The 17166-nt window shown below is 38.2% G+C and overlaps 1 protein-coding gene across 1 annotated transcript; it reads right to left on the reverse strand.

Moving 5' to 3' along the window:
- Positions 1–4252: 4252 nt before the first annotated feature.
- On the reverse strand, positions 4253–9022 carry LOC145111932 (uncharacterized). Its single transcript, XM_079048167.1, has 4 exons — positions 8702–9022; positions 8292–8596; positions 7886–8141; positions 4253–4813 (listed from the first exon to the last, which is right to left on the reverse strand). Exons 1-4 carry the CDS (start codon positions 9020–9022, stop codon positions 4253–4255), a joined length of 1443 nt encoding a protein of 480 aa, XP_078904293.1.
- Between the last annotated feature and the right edge of the window lie 8144 nt (positions 9023–17166).

A 17166-nucleotide genomic window follows, 5' to 3' on the forward strand; every position in this document is an offset into this window, starting at 1 on the left:
TTAGTTCTTTTGTGGGGACCAGGGAGCAGTTGACAACTTCCTGAAATTAAATGAAGTGTCTTTTCTCATTTTTAAACGAATCTTGAATTCTTCAATTGGTTTCTTCAATCATGTTTAAGAAAAATTTACTTTAACCCTCTTTCATTGCAACTTAACAATTGTGATTTTTAATTTGGTAATTTATGTTAGATCTATGATGTGAAACTTATAGAACGAAAACGGAAAAAAAAAAGTTTATTTAATAACAATTTTTATTTTTTAACAGGCTTACCAGCTGAGTTGTTGATGAACCATGCCCACCTATGCCATCTCCACCATACATCATCATGCTTATTTGCAAACTAACTTTTGTTCTGTTACAAAATTTAAACACAAAAAAAGAGGAAATTTAACACCATGTTGCAAGTGGATAAAAGATTTAATGCCTTGATAAGAAAAAAAAACATAATTCTTAAATGGAAAGATACGAAATTAAACTTTTATGATATATGTGATATATTAAAGTACATTGCTAATTCTTACATTTAACCTAATAGAGTGAAACAGTGTACTAAATTAATATATAAAAAGAAGTTTGATAATCATTTTGAAAATAGGCTCTTACTTATACCTAAATTGCTACTTTATTTAATTTGTGTAACAAAATAGATACTACCATGTAAGTATTCTAGCAAAAAGTTGTTTTCCTGTTTAAACTTCAAAGATAAAAATATATGGTTAAATGCAGTAAGCCATAGAAACTTTCAGCTGTTAACTGATAAACAACAATACAGTGCCTAGAAGGAAGGAACTTTTACTTTCTACTCTCTGTATCTATGTGTCTGTTTCCATTAATTTGGTCATGAAAATTGGGCTTGTAACCTGCTTGGTTTGACGTAATTTTTTTTGGAAAAAACTTCTGATTGGGGTAAACAGACTTGTGATGGCGACTGAGTCATCAGTTTCAAATGTAGAGAATAAGACTGGGAAAGATGTGTGAAATAAGAAAGAATAACAAAGTTCAGAAAAAAGATTGATAAAAACCTGAAATAAAGGTGTAGAGATAGTAATCGGATGGTGTTGGAGAGTGAAGCATATAAGGTGCTTCCTGGGGCAAACGAACCTGTGATGATCAAGACATAAGCAAGAACAAAAATCAAATTAGAATCACCAAAGTTACCCCTCCCTGTAATTTGGTCAATCTTTCGGCTATGTACGAAACCTTAAAGAATTATAAGTGTTAAAATCCACATTCATGAAATAAATATGATTCAGATACAAAAAATATAAAGGAATGATAGCAAAACTTACACAAAATAGGACAAAGTTGGTAGAGGAAAAGCGATAGAACCGATTGGAAGCTTGTGATGACTAAGAGAGGACTGTTTGGGAGACTGCAACAATAACCTTGGATCTGGGAAAAATCTGAAGCCGAAAATCATGGATTACTATATAAGAAAGATAATCAAATGACAAACTTTAACCATAAAGGTAAAACAATCAATGTCATCAGGAGTGGAGATAAAAGAAAATAAAAAGGTAGCCTGCTTATACTTCTCAATGGAGATATACCTAACACAGTCTCTAAACTTTAATAATTACATTCGTTGCTTTGCTTGTTTGATAAAAGTCAGACTATAAGATATAACTTACCAATAGCATTGCAAAGAAGATATGATCAAACGGCTGAACTTTAGGGGGTGTTTGGCTTAGCTTTTTAGAGGGCAAAAGTCATTTTTGGAAAAGTTGCAAAAAGTCAGGTTTTCCTAACTTTTCCAAAAAGTTGATTTTCCTTCTATCCAAAATCCAAAAGTAGCTTTTAAAAGTCTTTTGCCAAACATCTTTTTACCTTTGATCTTTTACTAAAAGGACTTTTGGCCTCTCAAAATCTAAGCCAAACACCCCCTTAGATTTCCATTTAAAAACCCCAAAAACAAAACGCTTGATCAATGAGCATATCGTTTTCAACATCAGTCGCTCTCAGCCTCAAATCAGTAGAGGGGAATCGAAAAGCATACGTCGGCATCAGGAAAGCATGATAAATTTGTTCTTCAACTCCAGTATTTATATTGTTAAGAAAGGCGAAAATAGACGGTAACAATGGCAGTGTGCGGTGGTTTCCTCAGTTCAAATAAATGGGTCGGATTATTTGGCAAGAGAGACGATGCAGATAAAGGAAAGTGGAGGCGGCGATTTAGGACCGTACATGCCGGCTGCTTCTACTGTTCCCTTTTGTCAAAGTCAGACGTATCTATGATTGTAAGGGAGTTGAATAGAATCTGGAAAAAATCGAATTCAAATGATATATATTCAGTCGTTTTGAATTTTGAATTTAGAATTAATTTACCTTCGATACCAGAATGGAAGATTCCGAAGCCCAACCAGTACAGGTAGTTATTGACAGGGGTGAGATCATATACGTTGAGATACAATAAAGCATGATCACTTCCTCCATTTCTAAGCTCTCTAGACGAATTCATCGGAAACAGCCGCATTGTTTCGTTTTATAGCTATGCACACTTGCAACACACCACTTCGCCTCTCTTCAGTGCTCCCAATTTTTTCTCAAATGAAGATTATCCGTGTAAACCCCAAACTCCGAACCCTACAAAACCCTAAAAGATGGAAAACTAAAATGAAAATTGGAAGTTCGTGAAATGAAGATATTGCAAATGGACATTTGTGGGTCAAAGGCACATCGGTGAAGAATGAGCTGTGTAAGCATTCGATTGGAGAATAAGGCGGTGGAGAAGGAGAAGCGGGACACGTCAAATTAGAGTCCGCACACCCACCACCAGCCATTGACCAAGCATTGACCAGAAGGGACCAAAATTAAAACCCTATATTAAAGGGACTAAAAGTGACAAATGCCTCAAATATGTGTGGCCAAAGTCCAACACCTCAAAAACCTACTGTTCGTAAGGGAACACCAAATTAAAACCCTATATTAAAGGGACTTAATGTGACAAATGCCTCAAATATGTGTGGCCAAAGTCCAACACTTCAAAAACCTATTGTTCGTAAGGGAATACCAAATTAATCTATTATATAATTATAGACGTTATTTTAAAAAAGATTATTGAAATTACAAATAAATAAGTATAATTCAAAAATCTAGTTTAGAAAACAAGAATGCAAAAGTAACCAAAATTCACTCTTTGATTAATCGGAAACTAACTCAAAACCGATGTTTACAATTTGTTCTCATAATCCTAAACTCGATTATAGACATGTATATATAGCCTAACATACCAACTTGTATTAGACTAGGAAACTTATGACCAACTTGTATTATATAATTATAGACGTTATTTTAAAAAAGATTATTGAAATTACAAATAAATAAGTACATACATTAATGATTCAAAAATCTAGTTTAGAAAACAAGAATACAAAAGTAACCAAAATTCACTCTTTGATTAATCGGAAACTAACTCAAAACCGATGTTTACAATTTGTTCTCATAATCCTAAACTCGATTATAGATGTGTATATATAGCCTAACATACCAACTTGTATTAGACTAGGAAACTTATGACCAACTTTCCATAAAACAACTTGATTGTTTGGCCTCCAAGTTCCTCATCGACATAGGATTCCAACAATCACCCCCGAATCTTTAAGTCCTTCTAGAGATGTATTCGGTCCCTATCAAGCTCTGTATTTCCTTGAACTTGGTTCGAGCTAGTGGTTTAGTAAGGATGTCTGCCTTTTGTTCTTCACGGGGAATATACTCCACCTCCTCTTGTTCATTTTCAACACAATTACGAATGAAATGAAACCTCGTGTGAATGTGTTTACTCCTTCCATGAAAAACAAGATTTTTCGTTAGTTCGATAACCGACTTGTTATTAACTCTTAGAACCACCTTCTCTTGAGTTTTTTTAATGATTTCTCCTAGCACATCCTAAAGCCATGTTGCTTGACATGCGGTCGCGGTTGCCGCCATGAACTCCTCTTTGCAAGATGATAAAGCAACGACATCTTGCTTTTGTGAACATCATGTTATCGGGGATGACCCATAGTAGAAAATATGACCGCTTGTGCTTTTTACGTCATTCGGGTCAACATTGTGACTACTATCACTATATCTATTGACACTATTTTCTCCCATCCTCTCTTACTTGATTTTGTATCCTGTTGTTCCTCGTAAGTACCTTAGGATGTGTTTGATTGCACCACCATGTGATTCTCTTGGACTTTTCATGTATCGGCTAACAACTCCAACCGCATATGCCATATCGGGTCTTGTTTGAAAGAGATATCTAAGGCATCATACCACCTTTCGATATTGTGTTGGGTCGATTTCGGGTTCACCTTCGGCATTTGACAATTTATTTCCCAGTTGCATTGGAATGTGGGTCAGATTGAAATCATGTAAACCGGCTTCTTTTAGAATGCGTTGAGCATACGCTTCTTGGTTTATAGTGATCCCCAATTCCTCTTGTTTAAATTCAATTCCAAGGTAGTAAGTTAATCCTCCAAGATCCGACATCTCAAAATTCTTTGACATATCCATCTTGAATCTTTTAATCATGCTCAAACTTGTACCTGTGACAAATAAGTCATCAACATAAGTTGCTAAAATCAACAAGTTAGCTCCTTCATTTTTCCGGTACACCGATGGTTCTTTCACGCACTTTTGAAATTTCATACTCTTTAAAATCTCGTCAAGCTTCATGTTCCATGCTCGAGGTGCTTGTCTTAGACCATATAGTGCTTTTGTAAGGCGATATACCTTATGCTCGTTGCCTTTCTTTATATAGCCTTCCGGTTGTGACACATAAACGGTTTCTTTCAATTCTCCATGCAAGAAAGCCGTTTTAACAAGTTGCTAAAATCAACAAGTTAGCTCCTTCATTTTTCCGGTACACTGATGGTTTTTTCATGCACTTTTGAAATTTCATACTCTTCAAAATCTCGTCAAGCTTCGTGTTCCATGCTGGATGTGCTTTTATTACATTGTCACACCCCAAAACCGGAACGGCGGAAACGTTCTGGGGTGGAGGACGTCATGTACAATATCACAACAATGAATAATAGTAAAGACAAGCAACAACATCCATTGCATTAATATAATAATTGTAATATAAGCGTGTTTCTGTATAGTTTGTAAGACACCAAAAGTATAATCAAAATAAAAGATGAGTCTTGTATGTGCTCCATCTTCTCAAAAGCTTCATCTGTACCTGTCTACTGATGACCTGAGAATACAAGTTATTTTGAAAGAGTTTATCAGCATAAAGCTGGTGAGTTCATAAGTATTTAGTGTCATTGCTTATATAAAAATGTTTGTAACAATGTAGTGTAGTAACTAATTTCAAATGTTTGTGAATAGTATGCTCCCTAGAAAACCCTATATTTTCTAGTAAAAAGTAGTCTTCTACCAAGACCCGATTGTTTGTATGTTTGTTCTTTCGTAAATGTAGGGGTTTTCCCCAGTGAAACTATCATTATGAAAATATAGTTTACTTAAACGAGTATGTGACAAAATCACAAAGTAATGAAATACAGACTCCAGGTAGTACTAAATGTACAGTACACCTCGGAGAGTCTAAAGTAGTAACATGTAGACTCCAGGTGGTATTAAATGAACGATACGCCTCGAAAAGTCTATTTTTGCCTTTAATTCTTATTTAGTTAATTAAAGGTTTGAATGTGAACTCGTATGTAACCATGCTGATCGACGGCTGAATAACGGATGACCCTCCAGGTCATAAATAGTGAGGTAACATTCTGTCACCCCTTGGCCTTTCGGCTGGGACTGTACCTAGCAGTCGGGATGTGGGAGTGTCTGTCCCGTATAGATCTATACACACAATGCCCGCTCTCCCTCCAGGAGACTCTGGTTACAAAGTGATACCACGATGAAGTGTCGTATCGAGAAGTAGTATGTCACATTCTATTATAGTATTCAATGTTTGTATAGTAATTCATAGTGTAGTGATGTTTCTCCTTTCTAGTATATAGTATGTTCCTTTGTATATTGTATAGTATGTTCTCTTGTATAGTGTATAGTGTATTCTCTTGTATAGTGTATAGCATGTATTGTTTCTCAATGTAGTACTTATGTAGTGACTCATAAATATACTGACTCTTGTATGGGTCGTTGTAATAGTAATAGTGAGTAGTAATCCCCTAACTATACCTCTTATAGTTAAATAGTAAGGTTGTTTGTATGCCTTTGTTACACAAAGGTACTGTATTGAAGTGAAAGCTTTTATATCCTACGCGTATATATATGATATATAACTAAGAATTCAACGACATTCGGACAAATAACAGGATACCCTAAGTCCACAACCAAACAAGGAACAGGAAATAAGGTGAGCTATCAGTCCTAAGTCCTTCAAGTCTTACTTATATAAATATATTAGTGTAGATATGAGTTTGAAAACAATGTAAGTTTAAAAGAGTTTTGGAAACAGTTTTAGTATTTAAAAGTTTAATAAAAGGGTTTTGAAACGCTTGAAAACCATAAATTGGATAGTAACTTGAAAGTAGTAATAAATCTTTCTGTTTGTTCTAGTTATTAATCACATGTGATTAAAGCAATAACTAGAATATTTCAACTTGTATTCCCCCCCATAAAAGCATTTAAAAATCATTTCAAAGGTTGATTAAGGGGTATGAACTCACATGCAGTGAGTGGTTTGGATGGAAGTGCCGGATAGGATGCTAAATGTCAAGTGAGGACTTGAACACACACACGGATCCTATTTAACATGTAATGATACATATATATATATATATATATCCAATTAGTCATTTAACAACCAATTTATCAAGTAAAGACACCCTAATACAAGGATAACACTTTGATTCAAGTGCTAGAAGGGTTGTATCTAAAGAGAGTATGGCCTCACATTGGAGTTTACTTCCCATTTGGTAGCAACACATGAGTTTACGGTTTTTGGTCATTTCCCCCATGAGTTTACGGCCGTAAACTCATGGTAATTTGTACCATTGTGTGTTTTAAGGTCTTATACCCCTCAAGAAAGTGTTCTATACTTGTATCCAAGGCTTAGGAAGGGACTAGGGCTCAAAATGGCCCTTCGTTGGAGTTTACGGTTCTTGGACCACTCCCTTGGAGTTTACGGTCGTAAACGCATGAGTTTACGGCCGTAAACTCATGGTCACTCCTACCATTTCGTGGTTTGGGGTCTTTAGCTCATGCATGCAAGGTTCTAGTCCAATATCCAAGCCCTAGAAGGTAATGGTGGCACTTATGCACCACTTGATGGTGTTTACGGTTCAAGGAGATGCCTTGACCGTAAACCCAAGTGTTCTTGGGGAATTCTTGATGTTTTTCAATTGTTTAACAAGTATTCTAAGTAAATAACTAGTTAGGAGGAGTGTACTTACTTATAGGAAGCTTGTATGAGTGTTTAAGGACCAAAAACACTAGTGTGTGTTCTTGGTGTTTTGAAGAACACTTGAAGATCTATGAAAAAGACAAGATTTCATGGATGAAATCATGTATATCTACTATATGAAGTGTTATAACAAAAAATCAAGAGAAGAAACACTTACATTTTTGGAAGATTGGATGAACTATGTTATGATACTTGAGAGAGAAAGTTGGGTGTTCTTGAGCTTGGAAGTGAGAAGTGGGTAAAATGAGGTGTAAACTCATGCCTTAAGCATGAGTTCATGGTCAAAGGGGAGTTTACGGCCCAAACTCCTCTTGTTTGGCCGTAAACACCTAATCAAGGTGTTATTTGTTTATTTGTTACACATCACTCCTAAAAGATACTTCCTTTTATTTGTTCGTTTGACGAATTTAAAATAAAAACACCCAAACGGACTTTAAACCGGCCAAAAATGTACTGAAATGAATTTGACTAATATTTTCAGTGCTTGACTGTAGAGTTTATATAAATGAAAATTTCGGGTTGCCACATACACCATATAGTGCTTTTGTAAGGCGATACACCTTATGCTCGTTGCCTTTCTGTATATAGCCTTCTGGCTGTGAAACATAAACGGATTCTTTCAATTCTCCATGCAAGAAAGCCATTTTAACATCTAAATGATGAAGCTCCCACCCATTAGTAGCAGCTATGGCTATGAGAAAACGGATAGTTTCAATTCGAGCTACCGGAGCGAATACTTCTTGAAAATCAATATCGGATTGTTGTACGTAACCTTTAGCAACCAACCTTGCATTGTATTTATTAATGGTGTCGTCTACTTTTTTCTTTAATTTAAACACCGAGTCCGATTGGCTTCACCCCATAGGCTTGCTTACTAGTGTCCAAGTATTATTCTTGTTTATCAAATTGATTTCCGCATTCATGGCTTTGACCTACTCTGACTCTTTCCGTTCCTCTTCAACCGTTACCAGATCGTCATTGGTTGCTAGGAGAAGTTCTTCAAGATTATCTAGATCAAGATCATAGTCGTCAAATCTTTTTGGACGTATACTTGGTCTTGAAGGCCTTTGGTTTAAAATTCCTTGTTGAACATCGTTCACATTAATGTTAACCGGACTGGGTTGTTCATTCTCTTGTACATTAGCTTCGTCTTCGAACTCGTGATGTGATTCAATCAGTTCAATCGGATCATTGTTTACAATGTTTCCTTGGTTGTTGTTCGCCTCGTCTCCCGGGTAGTCCTATGGTATTATGAATGAGCCCGGTTCTTCATTGTCGGTTGTTTCTTCTTTGACCCAATCCTACCCTTTGGTTTCATCAAAAATAACATCTCGAAGCAAGATTACCTTTTGTGTCGTTGGATTAAATAGCCGATAGGCTTTCATACCCGGTTTGGAACCAACATGTACTAGTGGTCTTGATCTTGCATCCAACTTCTTAAGATTGACCGATTCAAGTTTTGTATGTGCTAGACACCCAAATATACAAACATCTTCTAGATTCAGTTTTATTTTATACAACTTTTCGTATGGAGTTGTATCACCAAGGACTCGTGCGTAAACATGATTTATGAGATTTGTAGAGTGATTACCGCTTCTCTCCACAAATAGTTTGGAACATGCATTGCCTTCATTATACTTCGTGTCATGTCCATAAGTGTTCGACATCTTCGTTCCAAAATTCCATTTTGTTGTGGTGAATATGGGGCGGTAAGGTGGCGTTTGACACCGTTTTGATAATAAAAAGTGTTGAACTCGAGAGAAGTAAACTCACCTCCTCGATCACTTCGAAAAAATTTCAAATACTTTCCAATTTCATTTTCCGCCAAAGCTTTGAACCTTTTGAAGTGTGTAAACGCCTCAATCTTTTTTTCATGAGATAAAACCACATATATCGTGAAAAATCGTCGATTAGTGTTAAAATATACCGGTCTTGACCTTTGGTAGCCAGCGTGATCGGACCTCATAGATCACCATGAACAAGTTCACACAATTGATTCTCATGATGAAATTGGGGTAACCCTCTGACTAGACCTTTCTTGGACATCTTTTTCATTGACTCGAAATTTATATGTCCAAGTCTTGCATGACATCGCCACGTATCTTCACTTAGTCTCGAATGAAGGCAAATAGGTACTCCAATTTTTAATTTTATTTCATAAAGGCGGATTGGAGTTCTTTGTACCTTCATTAATAAGCAATTATTTGCATCGTGCATGGTCAAGTAGTTGTCTTTTATCCGAATATCACACCCGGATTCGGTTGCTTTTCCGAGACTGATAATATTATTCTTAAATCCAGTATGTAATAAATCTCTGTCATCAATCGTTGTTGCCCCTTCTTGCCTTGGAAAATTATAACACATTTTCCTCCACCTAGTCGTTCCTAGGCACCATCTGCTTGAACAAGAGTAAGAACAGGGAAATGAGGTCCTTCTTCCATAGACCTCTATACATCTCTACCGAGCCTCTTGAGATACCTTTCCATTCTTTGAGACCAATGATGGTATTCATTCACAACAAGTATTGGAGCTCTGTTCGAACCTCCAACACTGTTGGAAACATTCAATGATAAAGCTTGTGCCATATTTCCTTTGTTTTTAATTTTTGTTTTTTTATTTTCAAGAATGAGCTTTATTGGTATAGAAGGCTTTTCAAAATCAGAGTTTTGTTTAAAAAGCAACCACTTTGGCTCTGTTTAAAAAACACTTGAACAAACGTTAGTACAAAATAATAGTTGCGGAAAAAGTTAATCTCAAGGATCAAGTTAGCTCAACAATAATAAGTTAAAAGTGTTAGATTGTTAATTGCGGAAATATAAAGGAAACGTAAATGACAACAAGTTATATCAAGTATACACCAAGCTGATTAATAACAAGGTTTGCATTCAAACACAAGTTAGTATATGTGATTAGCTTAATGTGAAGAGGATCTCGGATATTAGAAAATAATAAGATAGAGAAGAATGATCTTTTGTATTTCAATGAAAGTTCAGAAAGATCTTGAAGGTGTGTGTTACATGAAGTTGGACACTCTATTTGTAGAGTCCCAAAAAGTTACAATGGAAATAAACAAGTAATATCCTGCTGACTTCAGTGACCATGCAAGGTTCACTGGACAAAGTTAAGCTAACACGCTAAGTCAGTAACGTAACTATAAAGTCTTCATCATTCTTCTCTGTGGTAGTGGTTGCGGTTCACTGAACATCTTCTTCAACTCCGGTAGTTCACGTCAACTACGACATCAACTCTAACTGCGATATTGACTACAATTCAGACTGCGGTTCCTTAGCTAAATAGGGTCACTTTTTGTATCAACAATTTCCCCCAAAGTGACCTCTTAGCTATCATCATCATTTTTGCAGTTTGAGGAACCGAATGAGAATCCACCAGAATTTTCTAACTTCGAACAACCATTGGATTCTCCTTGTGATTTCAAACTTGACTTTATCTGTAGTCTGCTTCGATCGCTGCACTGAAGCCAAAGTGGTGTCGAGTTGCTTCTTGGTGAGTATGTGGATTGCGGTCATTGGAATGAAGTATTTTGGACCGTCATGAACCATTTTGTACACGACTCCAAGTTTTGGAAAGTTGGTTGCACCAAGTGACATTTCTTGAAACCCATTAGTGTAGGCTGGAACAGGTTCAAGTTCAGAAAAGTTAAATTTATTGGCCAGAACTGGATGAATATCGGCATCGATTTTACCGAAGTTGTAGACTAAGTATTTAAGGAAATCACAGGCTCTTTGACAATCAATCATCATCTTCAGATGCTTTTATGCTTTGACTTGAAATACTCGAGCTATGAAGAAGATTTCCTCAGGATTCATGTTCACAAAATCTGCCTGAGTCCGAATGTACTCATCTCCTCTCCGGGTCAAGGTATACTGAAAGCAATTAGCCTTCATGAATTTTATTGCCTTGTAGTTTTTGACCCCATCTGGTTTATCATTAGACCAGATATTTTCAAATACGGTGCCATGCTTGGCATGGAAGAGGTTTAGGCGCTCAAATTCCATTGGAATGCATCTGGGAGACTTGAATCAATAGGTTCAAACACCGGAAAGAACTTGGAGTTTGGGGAGATAGGAATGTCCCAGTAGACGTCTGAGGGAGGTTCTGCATAAGTAAGAATGGTTCTGTAGTCATCATCCAATAGCCTGCGGGTAGGGTTTACCCAGGAATTGACTAAGGATTCATCAATTGTTGTATCAAACCCATGTGCTCTCCATATTTGTTCAGCAAATTTTGCAGCCCTCCAGTCAGCTTTCCTTTGAATAGTGGCTGGGGAATCATTGGAGTGATCAGAAGACATTGTGGGTGCCAAGTTCTTGAATTGAGGGGGAGTCTGTTGTGAAGAAGTCTATTGAGGATCTTGTTGTGGAGATGGTTGCGGTGAAGTTTGTGGAATTGGTGGTTTGTTATGTTCTGTGGTAGGAGGAGGTTGAACTTGTGGAGGAGTTTGTTCTTGATGAACCGAAGGAGACTTAGAGTTTGATCTTGAGGGATCTTGTTGTTGATCAATTATGGGAGGGCTTTCACTTCCCCCTTTTGAGGAAGCAACCACTTGTTGCTCCTCAAACCACTGCTTAAGACCATCGATTTTAGAAAAAGTCTCAGTAAATTAAGACTTCATCTGTTCACAAAGTTGAAGATTGTTGGGGATTTCTTTATTGAAGAGAATTGAATAGATTTCCTTGGTGAGTCGAAGGATTTCATCAACATTTGAGTTGGTGGTGAGAGAACGTCTTAAGCTATTAATGGTGGATTGAAGGACCGCAAGACTGGATTCGTAGGCATTGTGAGTTTCTTCGACAAGCTGTTTGGAGTGAGCTGCTTGTTTTTCAAGAGTGATCTTGAGCTCATCCTTAAGTGCAGTTACCTCCTTGACGAGGTTTTCAGTTGTTGAGAGGAACTCGTTGTGATCTGCGGTGCGACTATTATCCAGTTCTCTTATGCCCATTTCGATTCTCATAACGACTCTTTGAGCAGTCATTTGTTCCCTTGTCTTAAGTACTTCCACCCATTCCACAAGAGACTACGGTGTGGGGACTTCGGTACTCTACTGTTCTTTAGATACGACCGCGGCCAAGATCTGATCAACTTTGGCCCGGAGACTGGGAAACTCCTTTCATGATACCTCAATCTTCTTTTTCTTATTTTCCTTGGGTTTGGAAGTGGGATGTTGTCAACCACTTGATTCGTCTTCATCAAGGACCATTAGGAAGTCATCTGATGGAAGAGGTTGCTGAACATCATCAAAGTTGTCTTCATCCAAACCAAACATTGGGGCTGAGCTTATTTCAATGGCCGTTTCATTGTCATTGGAATCACGGTCTTCTGCGTTGGAAGAGGTTTTGAGGGACCAACAACATTCTCCAAGTGATGAGCGTTTTGAACCGTTGCCTCCATGGTAGACATCCATTGTTGAATGGTAAGGATGTCGTGAACCGTTTTGGCATTGTTGAAGGAGTCGGCCCAGTACTTTGCTACAGTATGAATGGATCCTTCCTTTTGTTGTTGTTGTTGGACTTGTTGAGCTTTTCTGGCTTGCACCGCCCTCTTGATTGCTTCAAATTTTCTGATTCCGAACTCGGTACTTGGATGGTATCGAGTCCATGAATCATCAGTGTTGTATCCGTCAAATCCTTGTCTCATCGAGGTGTCCCTCGGGTTCGTGGTTCCTTGCACATTTGTTCTCCCCACGCCTAGACCACTTGTAAGTAAAGTTGATAGAGTAGGATTTCCTGAGCTGCCTCAGTCTCCTTGACCTAAAGTCAAGTCTGGCCTCGGCTCAGTTCTGGCTAGGGCTGAAGAAGTACCCTGCGGTGAGACAGGTGTTTGAAGTGTTTGTGTGACACGAAGCAATATGGAGTTCAACTCCTCAGGTTCAAATACATGTAAGTGTGATGCCCTAGAGATCTTAGGGTGACTCGAAACAATTGGGTCCACTTGGGATCCAATTGGGGGAGTGTCTCGACGATGAAATGAAACAGATACACTTATTGTATCTGAGTGGTGAGATGGGGTGTGAGAGGGTGAGTCTGCGGTGACTCCAATGACTACCGGAGTCTTTTGAGAGATTGCGGTATTAGTCGTGGTTCCCATATGGATTTGACTGGGGGTGAATTTGAGTTTCTTTCTCCTAAAGACATCTCCGGAAGCCGAAGACTCATGATGAGTGTCATCAAGGACATTCACAGGGGGATCAAGAGTCTTGGATGGAGATTGATGAACCGCACCAGAAGACGTTGCGGTCTTGGCTTTTCGTTTCTTAGAAACACCAGCTCCTTTTGTGACTATGTTGACTGGAGTTTTCGTTGAGATTGCAAGAGACTTGACTCTTTTTGGTTTGGGCTGAGTGGTTGGGTCTGCGATAGTAGTATGGGGGTCCTTTTTTGAGGTTAGCTTATTGGGCCTAGGCAGAGAGGAGTGATATGGGGCAATATCACTCGTAGCCTGTATGTGGTCAGCTACCTCTACCGTAGTGAGTCCAATGGACTCAAGGATATACATTGGTAAACGTCTAATGGGTCCAAAGATAGTTTGATCTTTAGAGGTTGTGTACCTTTTGAGATCACGAGTTGAAAACAGGTCTGTGTTGCTGCCCATATCGAGCTTGGCGTCCTTGTGAAGATCAAAGATGCAAAGTGACCAGAAATGAGCAAAAGTGAGCTCTGTAACACCCTATTTTGGAGCATCTTTAGGGATGTATTGGAAGAAGTCATCCCATAAGATTTGACCATAGTTGACAGCATTGCCCGTGTAAATACTCCAGACGATTTCCAATAACTTGATTCCCATATTGTCTGTACCACCAGTCCTTCCAGAGAGACTTCTAATAATGAAATGACACACGAACTGCCAAACTGTTGGAATCTGGTTCTTCTTGAATTCACCTACCCCTTTCAGCTTCTTCTGGTACCCCTAATGATAAAGGGTAGTGGACACATCGTTTGTGCTGGGAGAAAAGAACTTTTTTGTTGGTAGAACCCTGAGATTGATTGCTTTCAAGAACTTCTCCTTTGTCAATACCCCCAGAGAATCATTCGCCAGGTTCAGATGAACCTCTTGCAGATTATTGCTAGGTCGAAAAGCGGAGAAGGCACATTTGAAGAAGACTGCCATTGGAACTGCTTCTGTGATGTAATCGAAAGCGCCATACAGTGAATGTTTTGGGAGAAACTTGATCATCGGCTTTATCGCTTCGTTGTAAGAAGGATGATCTTCAAAGACGGATCTGAAATTGCTTGAAGCAATGGAGGGAGTTTGATCTTTGATGGTTGAGTCAGAACCAGTGGACCGAACAGAGCCTGAAGCTTTGGATTGCTTCCTTGAAACACCAGATTTCACCATTGTTACACATAAAAGTTTTTTTTAAGAACTTGCAGAAAAGGTTTTAGCAAGAAGGGTGGAGAAGATGAAGATCGTCATAAGGATTCAGATAGCGTAAAGGCTATCTTGGAAAAAATTGGGGGTTTTATACCTCCGGATTTCAAAAATCATTGTTATTACTTTAATTATAGCTGTTAAAGTTAAAAACCCTTGGGTTTTTACCATTATCAACCACAATTAAAAATAAATCGAAATTAAAATGTTTTTGGGAAAAGAGGAGCATTTATTGCATTAACAGTATCATGATCACACTCCGTCTGAATGTGGGGTTGAGAGTCGTTTTATCCGTTGTGAAAAATAGGGAAGTGGAAATGGATTTAACATCCAACGGCTGGGCGATATGACTGGTTGAGGAAAAGATTTCTTAAAAGATTTCGTTTATGGGAAAAACGATTAACTTGTTTTTATACGAAAAAGGACCTGACAGAGGAAAGTTATTTTGAAAGGGACTGAGAATGTTATGTGCGAAAAAATGAATGTTTTGAAGAATGTTTTTATTTAGGTCCATTAAATAGCACACAAAATTATTGAATACGTTTATGAAGTTATGACTGCAGGATCATTCATTGGAACTGTGGTTGGATTCAGGTGACTGCGGTAGCATGCAGTATGACTTCGGTAGTTAGTTGAAAGAACACTTGATCATGAAGATTAGAAATAAAAGAAATAAAAGACCCAAAGAATATATTGATCATATATGATTGCGGTATACTAGGCATATTGAAAAAAAATATGATGAATAAATATACTAGAACCGCAGAGAAGAGAGTGCTTCAAAGTTTTAATTTGAAAAGAAAAGAAACAATTCCTTCACCCTTGGAGACCATATGTGGTCTGCGGTACTTATCAATTCAAACAGAATTGCATGTCTGGGTTCATCATTCCTAGCATTTCTAAAAACCCATTTAGCTTTGTAGCATTGAGTTCCTTAGTAAAAACATCAACCATTTCTTCGTGAGTAGGCACAAAAATGAGTTCGATGTTACCTTTGAGGATATGGTCTTTAACGAAATGGTATCGTAGTTCAATGTGCTTCGTCTTAGAGTGATGAATAGGATTATGAGAAATCGCTATAGCACTCTCTGAATCCCAGTAAATTGGCACCCGCAACATCGTGTAACCGTAGTCCATAAATTGAGTCTTCATCCAAAGGACTTGGGAACAACAGGTGGCTGCGACCAAATATTCCTTCTCTCCGGTAGACAAAGAAACACAGTTCTGTTTCCTTGAAGACCAGCTAACCAATCTTCCTCCTAAGAACTGGCATCCACCGGAAGTGCTTTTACGATCTAGTCTGCATCCTGCATGATCCGTATCTGTGAACACTTGAAGGTTGAAGTCATTGCCCGCAGGGTACCGGAGGCCTAATGCTATACTTCCCTTTAGATATCTAAGGATTTGCTTGACTGCGGTCAAGTGAAATATTTTAGGGTCAGCTTGGTACCGAGCACATAAGCCTGTTGCAAAGACAATATCCGGTCGACTTGCGGTGAGGTACATCAACGAACCAATCATTCCTCGGTAGGTTTTGTGGTCAACTGAGTCTCCGGTAGGGTCAGCTGAAATCTTGTATCCAAAGGCCATCGGGACCTTGGCTGAGGAATAATTGTCCATTGAGAATTTCTTCAGCAACTCAGTGGTATATTTTTCTTGATGAATGAATATCCCTTGAGGGACGTGTTTCACTTGAAGTCCTAGAAAGAAATTGATCTCTCTATTCATGCTCATTTGAAATTTACTTGTCATGAGCTTTGCAAAATCATTCACCATACCCTGATCTGTTGATCCAAAAATGATGCCATCCACATATATTTGGACGAGCATCAGGTTATTACCATTTGCCCTTCTAAATAACGTGGGATCAATCACACTTCTTTTGTAACTAGACGTGACAAGAAACTCAGAAAAAGTCTCATACCATGCCCTCGGTGCTTGCTTTAGAACGTATACTACTTTCTGCAGCTTGTAGCAATGGTTTGGAAATCCTACACTCTCAAAGCCTGAAGGTTGTTGAAGGTAAACTTCCTCTTTCAGTTTCTATTCAGAAAGGCACTTTTTACATCCATTTGATTTACTTTGATGTTCTTGTGTGCCGCATACGCTAAGAAGATGCGTATTGCTTCCATTCTGGCTACCGGGGCATATGTTTCATCGTAGTCAACGCCTTCAAGTTGACTGTACCCCTTTGCAACTAACCGGGCTTTGTTTCTCACCACCACACCAGATTCATCTAACTTGTTTTTATATACCCATCTTGTACGGACGATTATGTGGCCTTTTGGCTTCGGTACTAGTTTCCACACTTTATTCCTCTCAAACTCAGCTAACTCCTCTTGCATTGCGGTGATCCAGTCGGGCTCCATGAGTGCTTATTTTATGTTTCGAGGCTCGACTGAGGACATGAAAGCTGCATAGTGAC

This window comes from Lactuca virosa, chromosome 5 (assembly GCF_052849685.1).
Source record: "Lactuca virosa cultivar CGN04683 chromosome 5, Lactuca_virosa_CGN04683_v6, whole genome shotgun sequence".
Taxonomy (NCBI): Eukaryota; Viridiplantae; Streptophyta; class Magnoliopsida; order Asterales; family Asteraceae; genus Lactuca; species Lactuca virosa.